The sequence below is a fragment of the Centruroides vittatus genome, unplaced genomic scaffold, assembly GCF_030686945.1.
Source record: "Centruroides vittatus isolate TY-2023 unplaced genomic scaffold, ASM3068694v2 contig_1422, whole genome shotgun sequence".
Taxonomy (NCBI): Eukaryota; Metazoa; Arthropoda; class Arachnida; order Scorpiones; family Buthidae; genus Centruroides; species Centruroides vittatus.
In genome coordinates this window covers 70,855-93,511 of record NW_027120892.1, presented here as the reverse complement: position 1 = coordinate 93,511, position 22,657 = coordinate 70,855, and the positions used below count along the sequence as shown (strand labels likewise).

Below are 22,657 nucleotides of genomic sequence, written 5' to 3'. Positions count from 1 at the left end.
ATCATTCTTCATATACAGTCGAGACAAATAGATCTGGATAAGATAACTTCGGATAATTATATAAATTATAATAAAAAAACTAAAAAATTTACTAACGCCACTTCAAGTTGGATTCATTCTTGTAATGGCTTTAAAAGTAATTTTAGCCTGATAATAAATGTGGTCTTATTTTTTTAGCATCAAAAATTGAATTACCATAAAAAAGAAAACATATTTTAAAGATTTTTTAAATTGATATTATCATAATTTTTAGAACAATGTTGATATACAAAGAATGAACATCTTATTTTGTAGGAATTGAAATTATTTCAAGCTTGTCTTTTATTTTATTCTGTTTAAAATATATCTCCACGCATATATACGTGTTACGGATGTTAAAAATCTCCTAATTAGTCCTTTCCTACGCTCATAAAAGCACGTTGTTTGTCTATCTCGTTTCAGTAGCATTATCGTACCGTTAGAGAATTGCAGTAACAAATTAGAGTCTAACTCATTTTCACTCCGTTGAACGCTTTTAATAATGACGTTAATGTTAAATGTTACCATTAAAATATTCAAAAGTTTGTTGCGGTTTCTGATTTACGTACAATAAGTATAGTATAAAGTATTCTCGAAATTTATGAAGATGCGTAGATAATGCAAGCTTTAATTAATCTTTACATGACGTCGGAAATGAGTTTTTGGGAGTTTTTTTAGCTATTGGTTTCGGTTCGTTTAGCATTTTTACGAGGTAGTGAACAACTAAAGGCGAGAATCACCATTTTAAAATCAATGAATTCTTCTTTCGGATGAGACATGTTAATGTTATTAAACAGTGCAGTTGATACTAAAAATTTCTCATTAAATACGGTTAATTACATCGGTCTAGTTCGTTTATTATTATATATATAATAAGAAAATGTACAGCGTATTAATTTTTTTTATTAAATATTCGTAAGGAGTCTTTCTAATTTATGCTTAAAGTAAACGACTGAATTTTAAATAGTTCAGTGAAATTTTAATAAATAATTTTCTCATTTTGCTATTTTAAAACAAAATTTAGAACTTTGGAAGCATTTATTGTAGGCTATACTATAAGTATTAATATTGATTTAAAGTTTTACTATTTTCATTATTATTATTTTTTAAGCCAGCGTGAATCAGGCATGTAATAAAGACCTTTTTGGGATCCTACGCAATTATCCGTCAAGGTTACAATTAACTCTAGTATTTTTTTTTTACACATTTCTCATAATTAGATCTATATTTACTACTTAAGAAATCATCATGTATAAAAGATGCCGTAGGCCTGTCAGTTTTATGTTATATTGTAACCTTTTATCCTGATGACTCATCAATGTATAAGATTTAATTTACGAATCTTCTATTCTTGTGATTAATAACATTTTATCCTTCGTTTCCTTGTTATGTAGTCTCTAACGAGAGTTGTTTACCCTCTCGACATACCTATACACTAACAAAAGAGAATGAGTTAACGAGTGAGTTCAACCAGGACAAACAAGCATTTGTCATTGCAAGAGGATAGATTATTTAGTTTTAAAATTAAATATATCCAACATCTTTCATCATTAATTGCCGTCACGTGTTGCCGATATCAATTGTTCATCATTTTCAAGAAGTGTCGTTAAGACAAAACTGAAATTATGCGTATAGGAATTTGTTTAATTGCCCGGAAGGCCGAGTAAATATTAATGATGTAAGGTTCACGTGCAAGTCTTACAATATTAGTCATAAAACTTTATAGTAAATATTAAATGACGACAATCGATCCTATTGTTTTAACAGATTTCGCCATTATCTTTATGTGTGGAGAATGTATGCGAGTTTGAGTCGTATCTTCTGATCAATATTTCAAGAACGCGATTTCGAATTGATACATCTGGAGAATTGTAATTGTTTAGTATTTTGTTGTTGATGGATCGTGATACTTTGTAGTATTATAATAATAATAATAATAATAATAATTTGTATAAAAGGTTTTAGTAAGTGCTATTGATGTTACTTATTGTTTTTGTTGTATATATAATAACAATAATAATGTGGTGATCGCTATGATAAGTGATATTATTGATTAGAAGTTGTAACACAAGCGATAAAAATCTCTTGTCGTGACTCTAAACAGCCTGTAATTTAATTTTTTTCTTTAGAACTAGCTATATATTGTTACATTTAATTTCTTACATTAGTTCCTGAATAGTAATTAATAATTTATCTACACTTTAATTTGTAATTTATTTTTAACTTTAAGCATTTTAAAAATACTTTTTGTTATTTTTTTAAATTTAAACAATGTAATGAGATGATCGTTATTATATTATTAAAAAAGAAGTTGTGTATATTGAAAAAAGCTACATTAAAAATAGAAAATTTTGATTGAAGAGATTAAATTTTTTAAAAATTTCAAGAAGAAAATTGTGATAAAATTGATTTTTTTTCTTTTTATTCTTGAACTCTTATTAAAATCACGAAAGAAATGTTGATTTTTATATATAAAAAAGAAATATTACAATATTTTCTTTTTAAATCAATATGTTGTAAACTGTTTTTTTTCTTTCTTTCTTTCAACTTTCTCAATTTAGTGTCGAGAATTGGTTTTGCTGAATAATTATAATAACGCGATGATTTAAAAATAAAAAAAAATTGATTTAAACAATTTACTCTTGGATATAAGAAATATAATTATCAAATATAAAAGGAAATTATTTTTAAATTATGATGTATTAATTTTTAAGATATTCAAATTATCCCGAGGCTTATTTTAATAGATATCTTACATCTGTTCTAGCTTCGTTTTAAAAATAATTAAATTTTCATCATGTAAAATACAATTAAAAATTTTTTGTACTTGGTGATTTCTCTATTATAATTAGTTTTAAAATGACAGTAATTAATTTTTTTTAACTTAAAACTAAAGAATTTTATAATTTACATATTTATTTATGTTAAACATCAATTTTTTTTAAATAAAAAATATTCTTATCTGAAGCAGTTATATTTTCTTTTTTGGTTTTTCTAAAAATATCTTCGGTCTAAAATGTTACTATCTTTTCCTGTTTTCTAATGAATAATTATTTTGTAACTAATTAGATTTTTGACCGAAAAAATAAATGAATAAAATAAATGTTTATCAATCGATTTGATCAGGGAAAGTATGTTTTAAAAAATAAATACTTATAAAAATATCATCGAAAGAATTCATTTTATCGTTTTTCTTCCGCTTGCGCCTCATAACGAACCATATGAAGATTTATTGAAATGATTTCCGAAACAGAAAGATATCGTGTCGTGTTCTTGTTTGAGGAATTTTCTGAAAGCTTCCATAATTTGTGAATTTTCCGAAAAAAAATTGGAGTTTTCTTTGCATTGTATTCTTTTATTGGTTCCGTTAATCGCATACTTAAGTCTTATTAATTAATCTTGATCTTGAATAACTTCAAACTATTCTGCTTCTATAGTAAATCAATTAACTGTTTAACTCAGATTTATGATGATGTTTCAATTTTTTTTCTGTTCCTTTTGACAACGAAAAATTTATCATTTTTAACAGGATAGTTATTATCTTCTCAATCTTACTTCAAGCATTTTAATCGCCTATATTTAAATTTCATTTATTGACCTATTTACCTTACAAGAATATAGATCCAAATCTGGCTTTTATGTTTGCAGGAGAGCAGCATCGATCCTCTAAAACTTGAATAAATATTCAGTAACTTGTAAGGATGTAAGTTTATTTTTGATCATAAATCAATATTTTGAGTTTTTCAATTTTTTTCTTTTTCCTTTTTTACTCTCGTTGGATCGATCCAGCATATTGCAGAAAATTCTACCGTTGCCTTCATAATAAAGCTAATAAATAAATCGCGCTCATAATTATGAGATGATTATTGTAAGCATTACATTATCGGGGAAGCATATAGCAATTATTTTCGCGAGTTAGAACAGACAAAAACGGGCGTGTGCGTGTAAGTGGATTTTTTCTTTGTCTTCGCTACTATGAACGCATTCATAATCAGTATTAACAAAAGACCTACGTGCTGAATACAGTATATTATACAGCACAGTCACTTGTTTTTCTGTGATTACAAGAGGTTCTAGGAAAATTCACGATCAAGAAATATCACATAATGTGATATTATATAAATTTAAACATTTTAATAATAATTTAAAATGAACAATAATTTAATAAAAAAGATAAAAATTACAATATATAATTTAAAAAAAGATAACTTTTTAATATATATATGTACAATACGGTACATTGTTTTTTAATTGACCAATTACATTACAGAAATTTGAATTTTTTTAAAAAACGTCACACCGGAAATAATTAAAGTCATCAGTTTCGAGAAATAGGTGAATTGTGATCCTAGTGTTTTTGAAAATTTTCGTAAAAGCATTATAATGAATACTAAACAATATTCTCGTAGATTTTATGTAACGAGCTTAAGAAAATTTTGCTTTTCATTGGTAAGAGTTTAAATCGCGATAATTAAAAATGAGTAGATAATGGCCATTGGGGTGTTCGTTTTAAACAAAGAAATTTTAAATTAATGTAGAGGAGTATAAAATTTTTGTCTAAGTTATTTTAAATACTGAATTTTTGAGTTTTTAAATAAGAAAATTAAATATTGCAGATTAAATTAGAAATTTGTTTATGTTTTTTAATGAATTATGAAGTTTGTATTTCTGCCAATAAATAGAACTGTTAAAAATAATTACAGAAAGAGTTAACAATTTTTTTAAACATTACTACTGACAAATCTCATAATTTTATGAAATTGTTTGGTAGTAATTATAATGTTAAATGTTTTGTATAATATTTTATATGTTATAAAATGAATCTATAATTATTTAGTGATAGAATTATCATCTGGAATCAGAAATTTATTTGTGGGTTACAAAGGTACTGTATTTTATTGCAATGTGTTCTTGTTCTGTATCTAAATTCATTGTTATATTCCTAACAATGAATTAAAAAATTAATTTTTGTTAGTAAGTATCTGGAACAAACTTGGTATTTTAGATGCATTTTTAATGCATATAGAATATAAAGTCTAGTGTATAAATTATAAATCTGTTTAAGAAAATAAAAAGATTGAGCTAGGGAAAAAATATGAATCCAATATAAAAACAAAATTCTTTGATACACCAAAATGCTGTAATATTTTAGATTTTATCTTACAATAAATACAGCATTTTTCTTTCTAAAATTATTGAATATTATAGTTAACAGATTTATTGATGATGCTTTACTAAAATAATTTTAGAAACAATAAGTGTGTCAATAAATTTGTAAATTAAAATTTATGATCTATAGATTTATTGCATGGCAAAGTGGCTTTAATACAACTGGATAAGTAAACCAATGACATAGTTCATTTTAAATGAAATCAGCTGTCATTGGCTTACTTATCTGGCTGTATTAAAGCAGCTTTACGAGATAACACACACAATGTAACAATGAGATAATGAATAATGTATTTATTTGGAGTATTTCATTGTAGCAATTAAAATATGATGAAAAGTTATTATTACTTATATATTTTTTAATTTAATAAAATTGATTTTAAAAAATTATTTATATGATAAAATTAAATATTTTCATAGATAATTGTTGTTAATGCTTTAAAAAATGAGCAAATATTTATTGTGACATTGTCCCAATGCTGAGCTGCAATTTTTAATCATATTTTTACTTCATTTTACCTAAAATATATGCTCTCCACTTCAAATTAGTAGTGTTTTGCCCCTGTATATCATACTTTTTGTTTAACAATAGAGTCATGCCAGTCATCTATCTAACACCTTTTGGGAACATTTTTGAATTGAAATAACGTCATCTTGTTGGCACTAAGATGTGACTTCCAGCTTGCATTAGAAGTTAATTGGAGCTTCCAGCCCCTAAGGTTTCTATATTTGGTCTCGTTTTTTATTTATCTAATTCCATTCTTAAGATTAAGGAAAGACGGATGGACGATGGGAGTTTATAGGTCTACAATTTTTTCAAATTGCAGCCCAATAAGCACTTTGTGGAATGCACAATAATCCATAGTGGGACTATTGCATGGATGTGTGATTACCAGAGATGAGAGAGACAAAGAAAAGTTATTTAAAATTAAGTTTATGTACTATATATATATATGTCTATTTACACACACAAAAATTATAGGGTGACTAGAACACATATAGAAACACTTATGTTCCAAACAAACTTATTGGTACTGGATATGATACAAGTCCTTGCTGTTAATATGCACATGAATCTTTCCAAAAAATACTCCTTAGACAATGTCCACTATTAGTAGTTCACTAATTCTAACACAAAGTTCTAAATGTCCATTGAGTACTGTGTTGATGCAAATGGATTTTTACTCTCTGTCTGATAATACAAAACCTGCATATACTTCTAATCACACCACACGGTTTCTCAGGGCACCTTAACACAAAAATAAACTTTTCATATCTTCACCAGAGCAAATCCTTACCGGGCAGAAAAAAAAGATGATGTTGCCGATCTGCACTTCCTTAAGTACCCCTTCCCTCTCACTAATGTGCTGCCAACCCTCTATACAACTCCCAAAAAAAAAGAATATGTATAGCCCTTAACCTGCAAACCTGCAACAGCACAACTTACTGAATCACAGTTATCTTCAGTAGCAATTCTAGAGGCTAAACAATAAAATATGCTAAATAATTAAACTATTTACTTTTTATTTTCTTTAATAAAAAGATATTTAAATAGTAAATTTAACAATATTTAATTACTGTATTTTTTGCCTTGTAAGAAGTACTGTTGTATTCAATACAAATATTTCTATGTCAATTTCTTTCTTTCTTTCTTTTTTTTTTTTTTTTTGTGGGAAAATTTATTATTTACAATGTAAGATGTATTTAGCTTACAGAACACATCCTAATTTTCATACAAATTTTAGCTACAAAAAAGTGCATCTTTATAAGGCAAAAAAATACAATAGTAATTTTTGCCAGCAACTTAGACATTATTTTAGATATTGTAGAAATGTTTATGAGAACTTTACTTCTATTTAAGGACTTGGTATACCAAGGGAAATTGCACACAAAATACTAGTGGAAAGACAATCGTTATTCTGATGTTTATTGTAACACAAATCTGTACAACTCTTCCTCTGTGTTGTGTGCACCCCTCCTCTTTGAAACTTAGGCTAATTTCTGAATAATGAAGTTCTTAAATAAAAATAAAGTTTCCATAAATGTTTTCTACAATATTTATAACAAAGGACTAGAAACATTATTTAGATATTATTTTAAATGTGTGAATCTGAATTTCACTTTAATGATGAACATTTATGTTATTGCTCATTAATAATTGTAACTGATTAATTAAAACTGTCTATTTGTAACATGTTGAGCTTACTATAAAAGAGTTTTAAAAATATTATGGCATCTATAGCAGAAGCATTATTTTTGAAATTTTGAAGCAGTTTCAATTATATTGCTCATTCATTTCTTATGTAAATTTATTAAATTTACATTACAGATTGAATGTTATATAATTGTTTATTGATTCTAATATTAATTTTAAAGTTATTCAGTGTCAAAAAGTGTTTGTTTATATGCTGATGTATAAGTCAAACTCAAGATTTTCAGCTTAAAATGATTTTGGTTTAGGCCAAAGATTCCTAAACTTTTTTGAACCATTACCCTTGATTCCATAAACTTCTACCTAATGCCCCCAACCTATTTTCCCTTGTGCAAGATAGGCTTGGAAATATTTTTAAAAAAAACTTTTCTATGAACCTCACATTTTGTCCTTACTGTACATTGTTCTCCACATCTGGTAACCATTAAGTGCAGTGTTTCTTCTTATTTGTTTTAACAGAGGAAAAGGAAACATTGACAGTTACCATAATGCTGGCCTATGGTCACTGTTCATTCAGCACCCTGCTTCCATCACCTGCTGCTGCCCCCTTGCCTGTTTTTGCCCTAGTAGATTTGCTCACTGTCTATGGGGGCAGCTGTGCCCACTTTGGAAACCACTGGTTTAGACATAAGTTGCTGTATAAGTTAACTCTTAAACATATAGTAGACTAGAACTATAGTTAGATATAAAGATAAAGTATATAGTAGGCTATAATGATAGCAGTGGCGTAGTGAGGGAGTGCAAGGGGGTGTATCATGCACCGGGCGCCCCTCTGCGAGTGACGCCCAAATGGTCTCCAAGACAAACTACATGTGTTTCTGGAGGGAGAGGAGAGCACCAATAAAGTGTCCAGCGCCAGTTATGCTCCGGGCGCCAGTTATGTTCACTACGCCACCGAATGATAGCATATATTATGGTCATATATCTGGAGACAAAATTATTTTTACTTTTCAGACAACGAGGAGAATTTGCATAGCAAAACCAGTCAACTTTCCTGTCAGCCAATTTCATGTTTAAAATGTATTGACATGCTGCAAGAAATTATTTGGTTGGTGAAAACAAAAAATAAACTTTTAGAAAACAAAATGAAAAAATGAAACTGTAGAATAATATATATACTTGATTATTATTGATCATAATTTTAAACAATTTCAATTATTAATGGAAATGAAAAATTAATTTTGTTATTAACTGTTAAAGAATTATTTTAAGACTCGGAAATAATGGCAAATTTTTCTTGATACTGATTTTAATTACTGAAAAATGCTTAATTCTTCCAATTCTTGATACCAATTCTGATTACTTAGCTTATCACTAGTTAAAATTAACTTAACCACTTACAATGAAAAATGAAGCTTTTTATATATAATTGTAATATATAAATGAGAGAGTTTTTAGATATCTATGCCATTTTTGGAATACACTACATTTGAAATTTAATATTTCAAAATGATAAAATATAAATTAAATTTATTCAAATATATCATATATTTTAAAATAAAATATATTTTTTATTTAAATATTAATATTTTAGTTTCTAAACAATTCAGAATTTTATCCTGTATCTTTATGACAATAATTTATTGATTCTTGGCCTCTAAATCAATATTGGATATCTTTTTATTGATCTGTTGCTTTTCATTATAAAAAAAAAAATTTATTTGAAAATGTTGATAAAATCAAATCAAAAATTTTTAAAAATATTTTTATAATCAATATAAAATTTCTAAAGATCACAAAATTTTTTGTAATTTTTAAAAATATATAACTTGTTACTACTAAAAATTTATCATGAAATATTTGTTTCATATTTGGATCCAATAAATATAAATTTATGCATTAATATAAATAACAATATAAGTGTATATATATATATATATATATATATATATATATATAATATGCCATTAAAATTGCTACACCAGGAAGGAAAGCAAATAGCAGAATCATGTTTATTGTAAATGTACAGTATAATGCAGTGGTTCCCAACCTTTTCTAGGATGCGGAATACTTTTGTGAGCAATTTTCTTTCGCGGAACACTTACTTAAGTTAATATGAAATACATAAGCTTGTCATCAGTTATTTTATTAGAATTGAGCAGTTATAATTTAAAATCTCTACTCATATTATTAACACCAATTCTAAGACAGAAAAAAATATACCTAAATAACTTTAATGGGAAACTTGTGCCTGATGTTTTTTACATATTTCATTCAGTTTTTATCATTGCCTTTATCTTATTCGAAACAGTAGTACACTCCATAAGTACGAGTCGTACATATATATTTAAGTTTATGAAAATTTTATGATTTTAATTTTTTGATATTCGGCGGCTCGAATACGATTGTACACTTTCCGATTTGCGACTAAATCTGCAGAACACTTGGGAGATGCTTACGGAACACCAGTGTTCCGCGGAACACCGGTTTGGAACCACTGGTATAATGGGAGGAAGACGTGATTAAATTGACAGGTAATCTTGAGGTACAGAGCACCCAGCATGTTGTACCATTTCTCATTTGTTGCTTGCTGCCTTCATGGTGTAGCAATTTTAATGGCCAGTGGTATACTGTACATAGATGTATAAAAAATAATTTTATAATTTTTAATAAATTACAAATACAGTCAAATTGTTTTAATTCAAACACATGAGGAATCCAAAAATAATTAGAATATTCTAAATTAAATTAATTAATTTCTAATTATTAAATTTAACCAGAAATAGCATCCTAACTGCCTACCTTTAGCCAAATTACTTAATAATTTACCTTAAAATAGCCCAATAAAGGAATCCAGCTGTTTGTTTGATATTTAAAAAATAAATCATTGCTTAAGTCCTGAAGTATATATTTAAATGAAAATTTAGATGAAATAAACATCTGAGTCTGTAAATAAATAAATTATATTTTTGATTTAAAATGAAAGAGAGCACAATGACAGATTTTCGATTTTACTCCATAAGAACATCTCATCAGAAATGTTAATTATCCAACAAACAACAAGGTTAAACTCCCTACTTGAATACATTTAATTTAAGCAAATTTATGGCACATTGAACTAGTTTAACTGAACTAATTTTATTCACCTATTGACACAAGTTTAACTTGACCAATGTAAATGTAGTAGAAGCAGCAAAGTCAGCCAACACAACATTCAAATATAGGGATCTGAAAATTCTCACGTTGTACATGAACATGTTCATGTAAGGTGCATATATGGTGAGGATTGTTTCATCACCAAATCATTGACCCCCCCTTCTTTTTTTATGAAAAAACAGTCAATGCAAGTTTTTATTTGGATTTGTTGGACTTAAATACATTTTAACTTCTACTCCAAACTGGATATGTATAAATGATAATTACACTCCTTAAAAACCTTAAATTTCAATAAATAATTTTAAGAGACAAATGTTTTTGATCTACTACTAAGATCATCTTCAGGTCTCTTTTAATGTTCCAATTTTAGAATGTAATAAAAAAACAATTTAGGAGAAAAATTCTCTTGTACTTTAAATTGATTATTTTAAACTTTAAGCATTTTGCAATAATTTTATATATATGTATATTTAAATTTTGAATTTTTGCTCTCCTTTTTGTAATATGTCATTGTTCTTTATTACATTCCAAAATTGAACTTTAGAAAAACCTGAAGATAATCTTAGTTATAGATCAAAAACATTTGTCTATTAAAGTTATTTACTGGGATTTAAGGTTTTTAAGATGTGTAATTATTTGTTGCACTTGTTTGCCTTTACACAACTTCAAGAATTGCAACTTTTCAGCATGAAAGTCCAAATCCCAGTGAGGGCGAAACCACCATGTTGAGTTGAATGAAGCTTTCCCAGACAAATGGGAAAACTTCAAAATGGATAGGAAGAGATGAACCTTTTCACCTCTGCCCAAGGCATCCTCAATCACCAGACATTACACCTCTGAATTTTTTTCTTGTAAGGTTATATTAAGTCATTTCTATACAACACCAACCCCCAGTTTGTTTTCAAAAACAGAATTGCTGATGCTATTCAAACTACCACTAAGGAATGCTCAATAATGTATGGCATGAGATTGTAATTTGGATCCATTGCAAGCTATTAATGGTACTCATGTAGAGTTGTATTAAAATGTAAAATAAAAAGTTCTTTTTTTATTGCTGCAAACTGTATTAATTTTAGGTCAATTAACTTTTCTGTTATATTATTTGAAAATGTCTGCAGGATTTTGTGACCATTCAGTATTTTAATTAATGTTCTCTATAAGGATATAAATTTTAAATTTCTTAAATCAATAAACATTAAAATAATTATTTGGAATCAAATATTATTTTTCATTATTAAAGTATGATTTATTAATTAGTAATTTTTTATGAAAGTTATCACTTCAAAAATTTGAAAAATTAATTAAACAAAGATTTCTTTTAATCACTAAATGATTATACTGTTTGTTGAGAAATAATAGTAAGCTTTCAATTGATTTATTATTTATAGAATATAAATTTTAAAAGTTATGATTTTGACTTAATAATTATTATATGTAAGTGAAAAAGTGTGTTACGAATAGCAACTGAAATCTAAAAGCAAGTGTATTTATGTTGCTGTTTGTAACAGTAACATAAAATATACTTGCTATTAGATTATTATTGCAATTAGACTATATATTTATTATTTAAAATATATTTGTTGCTGTTAAGAACAGCAACATAAATATCTTTTAAATAATAAATGAGATTATATAAACATTTGTTCAAAGTGTAGAACATTTACCATGTTATGTCAGTTTATGGTACTATATAGTACAAGAACTTTGATATATGTAAATAATTTCTCATTTTGTATTTGGTTTTGTTTGAAAATTTTGTTGTCATAATTTTACCACAGAAGTTTGTTTGTTTTTTTAAATGTATTGCTAACTTTGTTTAATTTTACATGCCATAATTTGAAGTTAATTTTATAAAATAATTTTCTAAGAGTATTTTCTTTTTAAATCTTGGTTTATGTATACTGTACTTGAAAAATCCCAAATTTTCAATAAAGGAGCATTGAGAAAAATTTGTCCCTAGAAAATAATTCATTTTTATAATGCAATATTATTGCAAAGTGAACATTTAAACAGATTATTTATAAAAAGATCTTAAAAGAATATTAAAAAAAAAAAAATTAACTGTTTTTGAATACAGTAATACCTTGAGTTACATAATACGCAACTTACATAAATTCACAGTTATGTAAAATGTAAATCTTAAAAATTGGAAAAAAATTGAGTAGTGTAACATGTAATTTTACAAAGAATTATTCTATAACAAACATTCATTCATTCTCTCTCTTTTCTTTTCTTTCTTTTGCACTGTACTGATTTATTACTTTATTGCTCTGCTAATCCTTTACTTTTTGGTCTAATTGTAAGCATATACACAAGAGTACTGGGCACTCTTTCTCATAAACAATTCTTTTATACAAAAAAATAATAAATAATATATGTATGGTACACATATAATAATAAATACAGTATTGAGTAATTATGTAATTACACTTAAGCAATTTACAAATTCGAGTTTATGTAAAGGTTTACAGTCTGTGTTACTTATGTAACTCAGGATATTACTGTATATTATTTTCCAGATTTGTTTGTTTAAATAATTTATGTTAATAAAAGTTTATTCTAAATGCATAAAACTTTATAAAAGAAAGATGAGAAATAGTAAATGTTGTTGAATTGTGTATAGTTAAATTCTGCACTACTTCTTTGTTTAATTTATGTTAATTATATTTTTATAGGCTGACAAAAGAGCACATCATAATGCTCTGGAAAGAAAGAGACGAGATCATATCAAAGACAGTTTCAGCAGTTTGAGAGATGCGTTACCAGCACTGCAAGGAGAGAAGGTAAATGCTAAAAAAACTGTACGTACTTTTTTATTTTAAATCTTTATTTTCATTATATTGAACTTGATTGAATTTGCATGAATTATATCTAATTTTGTTTTATTTTAAAATGATTGTTTATTGAATAGTGTATTGATTTACTATATAAAACAAATTTGATATGAAATTTAAAATTAAAATGAGTTTTCTCAATTCTTGTGATTTTTTTATTTTTAACTTGTATTGAAAACTGGAAAAACATCTTCATATAAAAAATTCAAAAGCATTAAAGGAGTTAATATATTTATGGATCAAGTGCTCTTTGGGATTTTCAATCCTACTTCTGATCAACAACATTCAGTGTTCTGAGACATTATGCAGAAATAGTTATTCTATTCAAACTTTTTAACCAATCAAGATTGCAAATTTGAACATACAGTAAAACCTCGCTTAATTCGGGGGAATGCGTTCCTAGACGACAAAGCACTAAGCAAACAGCATTAAACGAGGTCATTTTAACATAGAGTAAGTAGGGATAGGTGAACATGCACAAAAAATAAACATTTTACTTTAATTTTAAGTTATTTTTATATTAATTTGCATAATAATATATGTTAAATAACACAAACATAGGCACACAGAAATGTAAAGTTCATTTTTTGTGACTAAGGTCCTGACTTTTCTGAAATTTGTTTTTTTTTTTTTTTTTTTTTTTGCAATAAAGTCATGAAATTTCATTTGTTGCTTTTTTCTTTCTTTAAGCAAATGTCAGTAGCAGAAGATTGCATCCAAAACTCCTCATTTTGCTTTTGTACTCCTTTCAAAATTTGGATCATTCGCTACAATTTGATAAACAATTTTGGTTATTGTTACCAAACTTTTAATAAGGAAATCTGTAGAGAAATTTTTTGGAGTTCTTCATTTTCAGAAATTCTATTTTCCAGTTCTACATGAATTCCTTCTTCTGCCAGTTCTTGAATGTCGTCTTTAGTAAGGCTCTCACTGGAAACCTGCAGTCACTCCTTAATATCCTGCTTGTCTACATCTCCTAGTCCTACTATATCAATTAGGTTGACAATTTGGTCACCTAACAATAGGCAGTAGGCTCTTCTCATCGAGAATTCTTGGATACTTTCTGCTGTAACTTCTTCCACACTCTGTTCATGCTTTTATCAGTTAATTCTTGTCAAACGAAGTTGATATTTCCTATGGCATCCATGATGATGTATTTTTTCCAAAATTGCACCAAATATAGATTTAAAGAAAGTACACCTTTTTGCCACCTTTTGCTGATTGGTTCATGTTTGTAAATAATCGTATTATGTATGAATCAATGAAATGCCGCAATAATTAAAATCAGCATAAATTTTGAGTTTTTTTTTAAGGCTCAAAGCAGACTGCGTTATATCAAATCAGCATTAAGCGAGGCAGCTCAAGTGGGGTCTTACTGATTTTTTTAAATAATTAACAGATATTTTTAAATTAACAACATTTAAGATGTATATGAAAATTATAATAAACGTAAAATAATATTACTAAGCCAAATGATTGTCATAATTAATTGGGCTATTATTACGCTATAATTAGTAATTAGAAACTAAGTAATCTGGTACTAGAGGTAGATATTAGATGCCATCTCATATCTAAATTAATAATTATAATAATTATTAATTCAGATATGAGATTATGCACAAATAATATTATTTTATTTAATAAACTATGAAACAAAACTACAAATAGCAGGCAGATAAAGAAACAACACCAAAAATGGTAAAAATATAGTAAAATAAGAATAAAATAACAGTAAATAAAAACATATAGATAATTTAGTAGTGTGCACAGACATTCATAGAACAATGTGACTCATTAGCTATTCTAAGTGGCAAATGTTTTGTATGTTTTACCAGAATTTTCATGTCCTTCCATTGAGGAGCCACTTTCTTATTTGTGAAGATCTGTTCTGCTAGGATTGTAGATAATTTCCCTTGTTTAAGATCATCTTTATGTTCGGACACCGTAATCCTAAGTTTGTGGTACAGTACATGCTGCCAATTGATTCAAATTTAAAAAAATAGTATTTTTTTCCCTTTATATTTCATTTAATTAAAATTATGAATAAGATATTTAATAAGTTTTTTTCATTTTCTTAATACTGTTTTATTGTAGAATTAACTAATTTTGCATAATCAATCTGCAATTTCCTTTGAAGTTTCTCAAATTATTTTAATTAATTTCAGGTATTCCTTGCTTAACACGGGATTTGATTAATGCATAAAATTAATTGCAGCAATCCCTTTATATATGCAGCAGAAGTTTTTAATTAACACGGCTTTAACAGCTATCTTTATTTAATACAGATATATTTTTGTGCCAAGGTTGATTTCTGATATAGATATGTAGTTTAATTACGGTAGTCATGAAATTTAACACATTACTGCTAATGTGATATTGTATTCTTTGTTTAGAAGCTTATTTTAAAACTTTACTTTGCATTTTGTTTGTGTAAAATCAAATTAAACTGTCTGCAGATAAAATGCATATTAGGTATGTTATGAATGCTTTTTAAGTTTCATAAAGGATATAATGCTATACTAATAGTAAAAAATATTCATAGTGTATGGGAAAAATACTCCTAAACTTGGAATGTATCAATGTGGTTTTGAAAGTTTTGTTTGGGAAATTTTGAGCTAAAGGATACAAAGTGTATGAGACACCCAAAAACTGTTGACAAAGATAAATTTCAGGAAGAAATTGTTAAAAATAAATGAATAACAACTTGTGCACGTGTAACAAATTTTTGTGTGTCACCGATATGATTGTTTTATTCCCTACTTAATGTATGTGGAATCCAATCATCTGGATCAAATATAATTTTGTCTGACAAAAGTAGGCAGCTCTAAGGTATTATTTTATTTCTAAATTAGTTACATATTTTTGTTATAGAAAACTTTTCTTACAGATGACAAAATTAAAATTAAAATATTTGTTATTAACCAAAGATTTGTTCTAGTGGATGGTGATTGTTCAGTTGAATACCAAGATACCAGTGGCATGCCATGACATTTGATGATAGGGAAGCTGTGTTTCTGTGAGAAGCCGACTTCCAGGGACAATCGGTTAATTGCGCGTCAGTGATGATGATCTTGGTTCCATTTGTATTGTTTGTTCGATAAGCCAGTAAAAACCGTAGACTTCTCTAAATGTATTTTTAATATCACAATTACATTCTGAATTGCTAGCCACAATATAAGGGCTAAAATTAAAAATAAATTATAAAAACTTACTTAGTGAAATAAAATGTGCAGTGGATATACATACCTAGTACAAAATATTTTTCAATTGTATGAATATACTTTTAAAGAAAATTATAATTAAATATAGCTTTGTAAAGAAACGAACATAAAAATAACATAAAATCTTCTTTACTTTTTAAATCTTAAAACAATCCACTTAGTCAAATAGCTCTCTATGAGTGACTAATGGATGGAATCAGAGACGGTCCCGGTAGGTGCATGCACGCGGGCTGCCAAATCCCAGGGGTGCCGATACCAGTCAATGTCAAATGCTTCTTTAGTCGCATCACTTGTATACCTCAAAGGACGCGACAAGGTTGTTGTACATTTTAAACATTTCTTGTCATGGCTATAAAAATCTAAATATGTTAAACATAATAGATTGTCCGTCATTTGTTTTCTAACCAATTCGTTTTAGGACCAGGGTCCACGGAAATTTCCAAATTTTAAACTTTTTGGTCACACTCATTGAACTGGAAAAATTTTTGTCTTTATTATCTAATATTAAGAAGAAATAGTCCGCACTGTACTTGGCTAGAGATTGGTTCAGTTAAGCTTTTGTTTAAGTAAAATTCCGGCTCTTTCAGCACGGTTATATTTATGTCCCCAATTCCCTAATCTCTTAATTATTTAACTACTTCTTAAGGAGAAATAAGTTCAAACCAGTTACTTTGAACTTGAATATTTGTAGTCTTTGGAAAGAGTGGAAAGACAAATTTTTATGACAATGGATACATAAAATTTTATGACAACAGATACATAAATCGTAAATTTAAGGAAAATAAATTCTAGAGCTTTTTTTGTACCTTATGCATCTTTCATTAAATTTAGTTGTAAATGTTACTGCCAAAGTAATACAGTAGAGAACCGAAAATCGGAATCAATTGGGGACTGGGGTTGTTCAGATTAGTGATTTGTTCCGATTACCGATTATGTACGAATAAATATATTAACCTGTCCAATGTTCAAATTTTTCTCCGTTGCGTGTCGCTTCGTGTTGAATCTTTCTCCCTTGCGTGTCGCTTCATGTTGAATTTTTGTCGATTTTAAGCCTAACGAAAATTTTTATAATAATAATCGAGGCTATCGTATCGTTAAAAATTATTTCTGCATTTTGTACAAACAAAATAAATATATTGAAGAATATAAAAACATGAAAATTATACTTTAGAAGTAAATTTAGTATCAAAAACGTTCGATTCAGCACAACACAGTTCGACTGAAAATCGTTCCGATTACCGGGGTTCCGATTAACGAGTCTCTACTGTAGTTAATTTTTTAACATTGTACAAGAATTGTACACGTTTTTTTCTACATACCCTTATAGATGGGACATATGAAATCGTAATATCACCGGTTTAACATTGAAATCTGTAAGTAATATAAGATGGGAAAGCGGAATAAAAATATCAAATATTTTAATGGATTTTTTTAAACTCCTGTCAACTATACAGAACTATCATAAAAACATCATACCAGTAAATTCTTATCGGTTGGGTTAAGTTATAAATCTACTCATGATTCACATAATCGGGCGAGGGCAGCCAAATATCTAACTGGCAGGCGGTTAACAGCCTAGGACCAGTCCTAGATAAAATTGGAAGCGTTATGTGTGTAGCTTTCACCAGCTAAACCGGGTGAGGTTGGTGCTCTGTAAAGCACATGCGCGAATGAGTATAATCTGGCTGTTTGGAAGCTGACAATACAGCGCTTCCATTCCGCCACTGATATTCAAATATACAATAGCAATCTTATCGTTTTTTTTTCACATGTAGTATAGAAATTTGTAATAAGATACATAATGCGGTTATAATAAAATATTAATTTTAATTATATGAAAATAATCGCACAATATGTATTTATTTTTTAGAAAATACCAGGGAAGCGGTGGAAGCACCGCTTCCAATGACAGTACGCCACTGCAAGGTACCACTATATTTGATTAATGCAATTGTGATATACATGGCAGCATTGAGGGATTAATTAATTGCTATTCAAGGGATACCTGTATAATGTGTTACAAATCTTTTTGCATATAATTTACATTTATTTACAATAATAGAAGATAGTATGAAAAACACAAAACATGGACAAATAGAATTTATTTAAAACACCTATTAACAATTAAATGAAATGAAATGTTTATTCATTATTTTTCATAGAAAATATAATAATTTAATTTTGATTCTAGTGTGAATAAATATATATTTAATAAAATTGTAATTGAAACTTAAAATTTATTGAAAAAATAATTTGAAATATGAATTCTATTATTCTAAATTTAAGTTAATAAGATAAAATTTTGCTGTATGTATATATGAGCTGTTGATTTTGAAAGTGGGGAAGTCCATTTTGTGAAAAAAATAGTTAAAGCTAATTATTATTACAAATGAACATAAAATTCATGTTTTTAATTTAATTTATGTTCACCATAAATATCTCATAATATCAGTATGAATTTGTTGCTAGTAATTTATATCATCAACGATATTTATTGTGAGTTGATTTTGAAAGTGAGGCTTTCTCTGTAACTCTTGCACCAATTATTCACTGCTGTTCATCCTAAACGGTGTTCACCATAAACGTCTTTATTCATCATTTATCATTCATCATTCAACATTCATCTATAGATGTCAGCACTCCTATTCCCTTCAGTCACTAAAAACTGAAATAATGCTTGTTGTTCAATTCTGATGCTTCCATTGTAACTAACTTAACATTAATCTGCCAATTACTGGAGATAAAAATCTATTTCTTCCAATACTTAATGCAGCCTGTGTTTTGCATATGTTGAGCTTACTTGCCTGTAAGGTGGCCTACTAATTGCTGTTTTGTATGATGAACTTTGACATGTGTCCACTTTTCATTTGAGCAATCCTTAATTTAATTATAATTATAAAATTTAATAAGAGATGGTGCCTAACACCTCTCTCCAGTGACAAATTATTTAGTAATTAATTAAATATAATGATGGAAAAAGTAGCCCAATGTAATCTGGTGGTTACTATCAAATAACCCTTATAGTTTGTTTGATAGTAAAAAAGTTAAACAACTTCCTTATTAAAAAATGCCAGAAATTTTTATTTTATGGTTTAAAAATTTTTTAGAAAATTATTTTGTTTTATAAGAATCAATACACTATTTTAAGTGAATTTACATGTTAGTATAAGTTTTATTGAATTTATAATCTAATAAATGTAATGTTAATATTTTAAATGCACACATATGTATATAGTATCCTAGTTACTGTATTATTCTTATTATATATATGTGTGTGTGTTATGTGTATCATATTTTATTTTGAAATCTAATTCACATTAAGAATGTCAGTTATCCAAGCATTTAAAGTTGATTATTTAATAATCCACTTATATACTTATAGTTGAAAAATTAACATTCAAATAAATATATAATTTCAAACATTAATACTTATAAGTAATTTTTTGTAAAATATTATAGTTCAAAATATCAAGTAAATTTTGAAAGCTGTTATGTATCTCAAAGCCTGTTACCAGTGTGCAATTAACATCAAAAACAAAAAATTAAATTTCACAAACATTTTCAAACCTTCAACGGTTCTTCTTCAGGCAGCGACAAATTTCCATTAGAATGTCATTAAATATGATTATATAAGGGTAACATGTATTCGAATTTCAAATAATATTCGTATGTAATGACATTCTTACGGAAATTTGTCACTGCCTGAAGAAGAACCGTTGAAGGTTTGAAAACATTCATTTTTGATGTTAATTGCACATTGGTAACAGGTTTTGAGGTACGCAATAGATTACATTCCGTTGTTGAAAAAGTGAAGTTATAATTATGAAAGCATCATTTAGTAAGAAGTTAACTATCAATAGATATGAATAACATTAATTTTCTATCATTTTGAAATTTCTCATAAGATGTCTATTCTTTATAACAAAGTTCACCCTTGAAAGTTAATAGTAACTTTGACTTTAAAAAGTGCATTTTTCTTCATTCAAATTCTTTTCAGGTTTGATTTCTGTTCTTCAAGCAATATTCTAAGTGGGAGATATGTATATATGAAAGTTGATAAATACAGTTGAACTTTCATTTTACAAAGTTTCGTTAGGGATTCTCTTTTCAATGAATTTTTCTGTGGTGTTGAAATTTTTTTTTTTCGTTTTTTTTTCTTTCCTTTTTTTAAAAAGTGTCCTTGTTTAGCACAGTTTAATATCTATATACATACAGTACAGCTTGGTAATCCAGTTGTTTGCTAGTTCAAGTAATCTGACACTAGTCAACTCTTGGATATTACAGGCCCTAAAGTTCTTTTTAAATTTAATAGAAATTCACCAATTAGGCACGCTGATTACTGGTGATAGCAGCATGCTGGAATGTTTTAATCAGTAGTCCAACTTGTGTTTTGCTTTGTCATTAATGGTTGATTTTACATTGTATGCCAAATTGTTTTCAATATGTGACGTCTTTATTGTGTTTAAATTAAAAACAGTGCATACATTTATACTTACTCCAGCACATCAATATTTGTGCTTCCATTAAATTTTAAAGTTATAAAAAATATTTGCCTCTGAATCAGTAGTGGTGCTGAGATTTGCCTTGCATCATTAGACAACACGATCCAACGATGATGTTGTTATTCAAATTAGATTTCAATGCATGTGTGGATAAGATACTACTACCAGTTTTCAGTATGCATCACAATTCAATTTAAGTTAAATTAATTAATAAAAATTGCATTAATTGAGATTTGCGTAATATAAATGACATCCAATAATTCATAATTAAAGATGCTTAACTCAAATTAAATAACAAAAATTTATTATTAAATATATTTCTTTTATCATTTATCATTAGTACATAATCGATGTTTGGAATTATATTTAACAGTACTAATTAAATGCAAGAACATTTAATGAACATCTTTTAGAAAAACATGGGTATCTGTAAGCCTGGAGAAAAACTTAATCATCGATGTAACATGTTTCAGCTAATAGTGTGCTGCATATCTTTAGTTATGGGATTTTCTCAAAGTTGTCCATCTGTATGTCTCTAATCTGTGGAGCCAGCAGTATGGCATCACTACAGCAAACTATTTTTTGACTTTGGAGATTTTTCTTGCATTGTGCATTATTTCTTCTGTTTTGTTTTATGAAACCGTGTCTTGTTCTATAATTTAGACTTGATAAACACTAATGTTGTGTGTTTTTTCTTCAAAGACACTTGGCAAGTTTTCTATCAGATATCTTTATTCATTCTCGTTGACGAGAATGAATAAAGATATCTGATAGAAAACTTGCCAAGTGTCTTTGAAGAAAAAACACACAACATTAGTGTTTATCAAGTCTAAATTCTTCTGCTTTTTTATTCCATAAGAAAAATAGTGTAAGTGTACAGGAAAAATGGAAAAGAGTGAAAATAGCAATAGAGGTGAAGAAAGAGATCATATGGAAGTATGAAAATGTCATTTGCATCTCAGATCTGGCTTTGCAGTTTGACTTAGGAAAGTCATTGATCTGTATCATTCTCAAGAATAAGGAAGCAATAAAGGATGTTAATTAATGTTGCCAAAAGAGTGTCTATGATTACCATCAAGGATTGCAGACCTTAGAAGAAGTGAAATTGAAGTGAAGAAGTGAGTTGCTCTTGATTTGGATCAACAAAAGGCAGTTGGTCGGCAACAGTATTTTGGAGACTGTTGTTTGTGAGAAAGAAAAGCACCAAAATTTGCTTAAGAAAACCTCAGGTTCAAGTTATGAGACTGATTTGTTTAAGACTAGTTGAAGCTGGTTTGAAAAGTTTAAGATGCAAAGTGGCTTATACAGCATGGTTCAGCATGGAGAGGCTTCAAGTGTGAACAAAAAAGTTTGTAAAAAGATGCAGAAAAGTTTGTGAAAGAATTTGGTACATGTGTGACTGCTGAGGGTTTTATCCCCCAGCAAGTGTTTAATTGTGATGAATCCAGACTGTTTTAGAAAAAAATGCCAAACAGAATGTACATAACCCAGGAGGAAAAGGTTTTGCCTGGACACAAGCCAATGAAGGACAGGCTAACTCTTTTTCTTTGTGGCAATGCTGGTAGAAATTTTAAGGTAAACCATTGCTCATGTATCATTTGGAGA

At 27.7% G+C, this 22,657-nt stretch overlaps 1 protein-coding gene across 6 annotated transcripts in view; it reads left to right on the top strand.

Annotated features, from left to right (window-relative positions):
* Positions 1-22,657, top strand: part of Max (MYC associated factor X) — a 94,042-nt gene that overhangs the window by 40,349 nt on the left and 31,036 nt on the right. For 3 of the 6 annotated variants that reach the window (XM_067262220.1, XM_067262222.1, XM_067262216.1), the window contains exon 3: positions 13,171-13,296. In XM_067262220.1, the coding sequence (XP_067118321.1) occupies positions 13,171-13,296 (126 nt within the window). Of the gene's footprint in view, positions 1-4,334; positions 4,468-13,170; positions 13,297-22,657 lie in introns of those variants that run through there. The other 3 variants (XM_067262221.1, XM_067262218.1, XM_067262219.1) reach the window with 2 other exon arrangements.